Genomic DNA, 8342 nt, shown 5'->3' on the forward strand with positions numbered 1-8342 from the left:
TTCACTCTAGAAATTTGTCTTTGTAAATATTAATAAATCTGAGATATAGTCGAACCCCACACTATTTTAAAACAAGAAATTTTCTTGCATGGGTAGGGCCTTAAATCATCAATATCTAAGAACAAACTTGATCCACAAAAGCCTTTAAATTGGCACATGATGAACCACCCTCACTAGCAGCTTCCCTAGCCAACTTCTTCCATTTCATAGCATTCCTCCTTATTTCTTCCCCTTTCTCTGAATTTCCCATCACCAACTCCAAACACCTCTCTATCTCCTCTCCCTTAACCACGCCGTCCTCCGCCACCTTTAACCTCACTCCGGTCTCCGACAAGTCCTGGACAATCTTGGCATTGGTCGCTTGATCGGTCCATTGTGGAAGCGTCACGGTCGGAATGCCGCAAGCCAGACTCTCCAAACAAGAATTCCAACCACAGTGTGTGAGAAAGCAGCCTGTGGCTGGGCTTGATAGAACCTCAAGTTGGGAACACCATGAAACTATCTTGCCTTGAGTTTCTAGTTTCTCTTTAAAGCTTAATGCATCTTCTTTTTCTTCTTCAATGTCTCGGATAACCCATAAAAATGGTCGCTTTGTGCTTAATAATCCTCTTGCTATCTCCTCTTTCTGTTGCTTTGATAATGTCGAAATGCTTCCCGATGATACGTAAATGACGGATGCTTTAGGTTTTGAATTCAACCAGTCGATATAACTGTTATTTCAAATTTGAAAGTTCATAAATAAAAATCAACATTTCCAAATTATGCATTTCATTTTAACATAAAGCTTGTTTTGAAAAAATTAAATTCCGTTTAATAACGATTTCGTTTTTGTTGTAGGTTAAAGAAATTTATATATGTTTATTTTTTTAACATAGTCTAAAGTAGTGTTTATAAGTCTAAAATTTTAAAAACTAAAAATAAAAAATAAAAAATTTTTAAACAAGATTTAATGGGTAAATTTTTATCATTTTCTGTCAACTTAAGCTTTTGAGTTGAATTGTAATTGGACGATAAATCACACCTGCTAGTAGATCGGAATAGATCACATCCAGATGAGACTTCTGATGGGTCATGTCCGTCAAGAAAAGCGGATGGAATCAATGGCCCAATAGGCATCAAATGAAATTTCTTAATCGCTCTCACTGCATCCTTCTCCAATTCCTCAAACGTGTTGATTAAAACCTTTGGATTGCTCTCTTCCTCTAGTAATTCAAATTGCCTCCTAAATATTGGGAGTGCAAAATCGTAAACATCTGAACTCCCAAAAAATGATGGAAGGTCACGAGCACTCAACAATGGAAGCCCAGGTAATTTAATACTCATGGAATTAGGATCATCACTAGAAATAATTCTTTGAATTTCGTCGTAATATCCATTGTTGTAATAGTAATACAAAGCGAAAACGACTGCCGGTTGAATCCAAAGAAGAACAGACGGAATGTCGAGGGAACGTGCCACTGTAGCCACCCAAGGAAGGAGTATGGAATACACAATACAAGTGAAGGGTTGGCCTTTGTTTCTACTTTCCTCGATTATATTCTTCAAAGCTTCAGAACCGCAACGCTCGAGCTCTGACATGAAACGATTGACGTCGTCACCAGGTTTGAAACCGTCGTCGTAGCCATCGGAGAAGGAGGTGAACGAGAGATGGGGGAGAGTCGGGGTTTGGCCAATGCGGCGGTAGGCGGAGAGAGAGGTGAGGAAGGTGACGTGGACGTCGCCGTGGCGGGTGAGGCGCCTGGCGAATTGGAGGGTAGGGTTGATGTGCCCTTGAGCGCAATATGTTACTAATAGGACACGGTGGGGATGGGGTGTTGTGGTCTTCATGTTGATATGATAAGAACTCTAAAATGGGTGAGTTTCCTTTTTATAAGAATTATTGATGAAGATTTGCAAGTGTTAGAAATGACATTTGCTATGACGATTTTTACGATATTTTGTGACATTTGCTATGACGGATTTGATTTGGAGTTTGTGCAATTTTTCTTTTTGGAAGGTGGCTCTTTTGCGGTCATGATTTTCAAGCACGTGGCCTTGTAAAAAATTCAAAAATGGAAGCCATATGTTTTCCTTGGCCTAAAAATGGTGTTAGTATTTATTTTTTTCAACAAATTATAAATTTTTGGGAAAATTTTCTAGTTTAACATATTTTTAAATATAGCAAAATGTCATAGTCTATCACAGTCATTACTGATAGATTATGACATTTTGCTATAATTGTAAATAAGTTAGTTCATTTTTCTTTATTTAAAAACAATCATAATTTTTATGTATACTACAAAATTGGTAAAGTTTTGATGCAAAATAATATTGAAATGCTACTAATTTTGTCATAATCGAGTAAGCTTTAATGAAGTTATTCAATGGTTAACTTTTTGTATGGATGTAATTTAAATTTGTCTAAAACTTGATATTATTAAAATTAATGCGGTTACAAAACAGTCTATTTAATAACGTTTTCGTTTCTTATTTCTATTTATCATTAAGAAAAAAATGATTTGTTTCATATTCATTCCTATTTTTATTTCTAAATTTCAAAAGACATTTTTTAAAATGGGCCAAATTTGATAAACAACCAAAATTTGTCAAGAAGACCTTTGGTTGCATTGGTACTTGCACTGTATTTATAGCTCCTTCTTCACTGTGGGTTCAAATCCCTTGTGTTTTCTTTTTCTTTTTATTTTTTAATAGTTCTTTTTTCTTTCATTTTTCTTTTTACTTTTTTATTAATATTTCTTTTTCTCTTCTCTTTTTCTTCTTTACTTTTTGAAAATATTTCTTTTATTTCTTAATTTTGAAATACTTATATATTAGTTTAACTTTTAATTTCAAATTTTCTAATATTTATATTTATATAGTATTTTAATTTCAAATAGACATATTTAAATATTTTTTTTGAATTTTTAATTTCAAATTTTACAATATACATGTTGGTATAATATTTTTATTTTTTATCTTTTATTTTTAGTACATTGAAACGGGTTAGAATTTTACAATATAATTTGTGTTTGCTAAAACATTCGTTTAGCTTTTGTGTAATATTTTACAACCACAATATTTACTTAATAATATAATTGAATTGGATTTGAGTCGACATCATTTAAGAAAAATAATTTATGTGAGAAATGATATTGTAAATCAAAACGGAGCAACATATGAAAGATATAAATAATTGTATTATTGTTGTTAATTTTACGTGGAGACTTATTTGTACTTGATAATGTAAATGTTTATATAATTATTTTGTATATTTTAATGTGTGTTATATATTTTTTTTATTTTTCATTAATTAAATTATATTTAAACTATAAAATAAAGGAAAAAGTAAGGGAAAGATGCAATAAATTAAAAAGCAAAAAATCGTTACCAAATAAGTTTATGCTTCTATTTTTTTAGAAACAAGAAACAAAAGTAGTTATCAAACATATTTTTGTTTCTAGTTCTTAAGAAACAAGAAATAAGAAATAAGAAACAGGAAGCAAAAAAACAAGGAACATGAAATGAGAATATTATCAAACGGCCCGAAGATTTTCACTTAGCCATTTCACATTAGTTCTTACTAAATCCCTTGCGTTTGACCCTGGACTTACCAAGAAACTTGAGTTGGATTTATACTTGGGGTTCTTTTTAAGAAAACTTGTACTTAACTAGGACTAAATTTATGCATGAATCATTGAATCTTATCCTAATTACATCACTTTACAACATAATCAACGTATCCAGTCGTAAAAGCAACAAGTTTTTGGCTGTTGCCAGGGATTTAGGTAACGTAACTAATTTTGATTTGGTTTATTGAACTTTTTTTTTTGTAGGACTTTCAATCATTGGAGTATTACAGGCTGAGCTTGAGTTTGTAAACTTTTTATGAGCAAAGAAGGAACTTCTGAGCCCATATTTGATCCGGAGATTGAGAGAACCTTTCGTCAAAGAAACAAATATAATAAAAGACAAAGATAAAGGCAAAGACAACTAGAACAACTAGAATTTGGCTCAACAATTGGCAAATGCTACCACCAATCTCATCCTTATGGCGAATAATAGCACACAACCAATGGATGAATACGCCTCACCCATCCTATATGATTTCTCGTCCGGAATTTATATATCCAACTCATGACGGAACCAGATTCGAAATGAAATTTGTTATGTAGCAAATGTTGCAAACTGCTGGGCAGTTTGGTGGTTCTTGCATAGAAGATCCTCATGGACATTTGAAACACTTCCTAGAAATGTGTAACTCATTTGTGATTCATGGAATCACGCTTGGAACAATAAGACCATCCTTGTTTCCATATTCTCTAAGGGATGATACTAAGCAATGGGTGAACTCTTTTGAACCCGTCGAAGTGACAATCTAGGAGAAATTTTCGGAAAAATTTATGCAGAAGTATTTCCCCCAACTGTCGACGCAAGGCGACGAAGGGAAATTATGAACTTTGAATAAGGAGACTTTCTTTTTATTTTAATAAAATATAAGAAAAATACCTTTTTAGTCCCTGAATTTTGAAGAATAGGTGTATTTGGTCTCTCATGTTTCAAATTAGCTATATTAGTCGTTGAATTTTTAAGAATATGTTTAAAAAGTCTCTCTATAATATATTCATTAAATTTAAATAGAAAATTTATAAGATGGCTTACATGGCAAGATGACATGAAAAAGAAAAATATATTTTTAATATTTTTCCTCATCTTTCTTATTTCTCCTTTTCTCTCCTCTCTTGTTCTCTCTCCTTCCCTCCCTCGAGGTCGATGTAACCAAGTGTGACTTAGAAAGCACCTAGCAACAACCTAACGTTTCTCTGTACTCAAGATAGAGATTGGGATAGTTCATCCACTGCTCTCTTTCTGACAGATTGAACTAATTGATATCTAATCTTAGAATCAGGGGATTAGTGTGTTTGGGTCTGTGTTTCGACTGTGCACCTTCTAAGATCCTTTTATATAGTTGTGTAAGCTTAATACTTCTCTCTTCATTTGCTTAGTCAGCAGCGGCTTCTTCCACTTCAAGGCCCTAATAATGGAATGGTAATCCAATGACGACTATCCTAGGAAAAATTGACTGTTTAAGACCGGAATTTCTCTCCATTGCCAAATCTTTGGAAAGAACTATAAAAAATCCGGAAAAACCCCAACCCTCCGCCTATTTTTTGTCATTTTCTTGACATTTTTCTTTAAAATTACCAATTAATTGACTTTTTTTAAATAAAAATGTTAAGTAATTAGAATTGCAAACGTCAAGAAATATGATTTTTCTAGTAGTGTTCCTTCCTCTTTCTTATGTCTCCCTCTCGCTCCTCTTTTTTTTTTCTTTCTAAAATTAATTAATTAATTAATTTTTTTAAGTTCTTTCCAAAGATTTGACAATGGAGAGGGAACGAGAGAGGAAGGAAATATATATATCTTTTGATTTTTCTCGTATTTATCTTTTTTAAATAACATCGACATGATTGTTTTTTTCCTTTGAAAATACTTGACAACTTTTCTTTTGCTTTGCCATATTTTTTTTTTTTTGTCATGGAAAAGATATTTATTTTGTTTTTTTCTTTCAATAATCAACCTTCTCATCTAATAATAGAAATAAGACCTTTTATTTTGGATAACGATTTCAGAGATGCCCTACTTAGTCTATCGGATAAATTGATTGCCCCATATATATGAAGTCTCGAGATTTCTCACAAAAGTTAGAATTTAGACAAATAACTTTATAAAATTTGATGAATAGTTTCTATTATCGGATAAGGTCCTCATAAATATTCATATTATTCGGACTATTTATGAGATCGGTTTGATCAAACTATAAAGATTTAAATTTTAATTATTAAATTTGGGGTTAAATTTTTACTTCTCTAAATTATATGTGCCAAATTTACAATTTAACCTATTTTTTTAATACTCTAACCAAATATAGCTTGTGATGTTTTCATTTGAAAATATCATATATATATATATATGTTGATAAATCTGTTAGGGTATTTATGTTACAAAAAATTTGAAGTTTTGACACTTGAGTATGAGACCTTTTATAAAAAAAAAATTCTATGGAAAACATTTGTTTATCTTCATGTTTAATCTTGTAGGGCCCATTTCAGAAATATTAGGTTTTTAGTTCTTGTATTTCTTTTTTTACCTATTAATTAGTTTGTCACATAATGTATATTTCTACCTTTTAAAAAATTAAGTCAAATTTTTAAAAATAAAAAGAATGTTGTGAAATTGAGAAATACAACGGAGACGGATATGAAAAAAATATAATATAATAATAATAATAAATAAACATAATATATAATATAATAAAATAATTAAAACTATAAAATAATTTAAAATTATGAAAATTTAGTGGAAATTTGAAGTGAATTTCTCACTAATGTATACGATTTTAAGATCCACAAAATATCACTACAAATTGGCAAGTAGGATGTGGTCTTACATGGACACCAAGCATAAAAACTACAAGGCACATGAACATAATGAAGATTGACACATGACTTTTAGACACTAAGCAATGAACATCTATTTTTTTTATAATATTTATAATAGTCCCCTTAGATGACCATATATATATGAAATATGTCTCAAATTTTACTAGAAAAAACCCAATGGGAAAAAACCATAATGAAGTAAAAGAGTACATATTTCATATAATATATACTCCTAAAAGAATACAGTATATTTACTCCCCCTTATGAAAACATCACTTAAGATCTCTGAGTTCGTCGCATTCCAATGTTGTGTACCAATTTTTCAAAAGTTGTAGTTGGTAATGACTTTGTAAATAAGTCTGCCAGGTTATCATTCGACCAAATTTGTTGTACAGCGATGTCGCCATTTTCTTCAAGATCATGAGTGTAGAAAAGTTTCTGTGAAATATGTTTTGTTCTATCTCCTTTAATATGTCCTCCTTTGATTTGAGCTATGCAAATTGTGTTGTCTTCATATAATATTGTTGGAAGATTTTTATTAGAAGACAAGCTACATGTTTCATGAATGTGCCGAGTCATTGATCTTAGCCATAACCATTCTCTACTAGTCTCGTGAATTGCAAGAATTTCAGCATGATTTGAGGAAGTGGCCATTATGGTCTATTTCATCGATTGCCATGATATAGCAGTTCCTCCACATGTAAACAGATAACTTGTTTGAAATCTAGCTTTGTGTGAATCAGATAAATATCCATAATCCGCATAATCAACCAGGTCAAAATTTGATTTATTTGAATAAATCAAATCCATATCGTTTGTTCTTCGGAGATAATGGAGTACATGCTAATTCCGTTCCAATATCTCGAAGAAGAATTATATCTACCTAATAAATTTACTGAAAATGCAATATTTGATCTTGTATTATTAGCAAGATATATAAGTGTACCAATTGGATTAACATATGGTACTTCAGGACTAATAAGTTCTCCATTATCGTCTTAAGGTCAATATATATCTTTTTTTATATTTAATGAATGGACTTCTATTGAAATATTTAATGGATGTGCTTTGTGCATATAAAATTTTTTCAAATTTTTTCTTGTATAAGTTGACTGATGAATAAATATTTCATCTGTTAAATGCCTAATTTGCAAACCAAGGCAAAATTTTGTTTTTACAAGATCTTTCATCTCAAGTTCTTTATTTAAGATACTCTATTTCCTTTGAAAATTCTTCAAAAGTTCCAATTATATTTAAGTCATCAATATATACAATTATAATAGCAAATCCTTATTGTGATTTCTTTATAAAAACACATGGACATATTGGATTATTTTGATATCATTCTTTCAATAAATATTCACTCAAGTGATTGTACCATATCCGTCCTGATTTTTTCAATCTATATAGTGATCTCTTTAACTTTATTGAATACAATTTTCGGGAATTTGATGTATATTTTTCAGGCACCTAAAATCTTTATGGGATTCTCATGTAAATATCATTATCAAGAGATCCATATAAATATGTTGTGACTACATCCATAAGATGCTTATCTAGATTTTCATACATAGTCAGACCAATTAAATATCTTAGTGTAATTGTATCTGAGAATACAATACCAGGTCTTTGTGAAAAACCTTGTGACCTCATTATTTTTATTTCATTTACTCACAAATACCCATTTATATTCCCCATTGCTTCTTTCCATTGAAGCCAATCTTTTCTATGTCTATGTTCTTCAATAAACTTTGGTTCAGGGTCCTCATTTTTAGATATAATATCACTACAAGAAATTTGGTCTTTTATGTCGGTTGGAAAAACTAAAAACGGATGTATAGTGTTGGTTTTTTTTTTTTTTTTTTTTTTTTTTTTTTTTTTAAGTTGATCCTTAACATCGATTTTAAACTGACATTAAAGTTC

General features: G+C 30.6%; 1 protein-coding gene across 1 annotated transcript; it reads right to left on the reverse strand.

Annotated features, from left to right (window-relative positions):
- Positions 1–1888, reverse strand: LOC120068340 (phloretin 4'-O-glucosyltransferase-like). Its single transcript, XM_039020078.2, has 2 exons — positions 1022–1888; positions 1–710 (listed from the first exon to the last, which is right to left on the reverse strand). The coding sequence occupies exons 1-2, from the start codon at positions 1825–1827 to the stop codon at positions 116–118; spliced, it is 1401 nt and encodes a 466-aa protein (XP_038876006.2). The 5' UTR covers positions 1828–1888; the 3' UTR covers positions 1–115.
- Between the last annotated feature and the right edge of the window lie 6454 nt (positions 1889–8342).

This window comes from Benincasa hispida, chromosome 12 (genome assembly GCF_027475165.1).
Source record: "Benincasa hispida cultivar pf3 chromosome 12, pf3_genome.v1.1, whole genome shotgun sequence".
NCBI classification, from domain to species: Eukaryota; Viridiplantae; Streptophyta; class Magnoliopsida; order Cucurbitales; family Cucurbitaceae; genus Benincasa; species Benincasa hispida.

Coding starts and splice junctions, on each gene's coding strand:
- LOC120068340 (XM_039020078.2), bottom strand. CDS start 1,827: ATGAAGACCACAACACCCCATCCCCACCGTGTCCTATTAGTAACATAT. Junction 711..1,021: donor CTATTCCGATCTACTAGCAG/GTGTGATTTATC, acceptor TTGAAATAACAG/TTATATCGACTGGTTGAATT.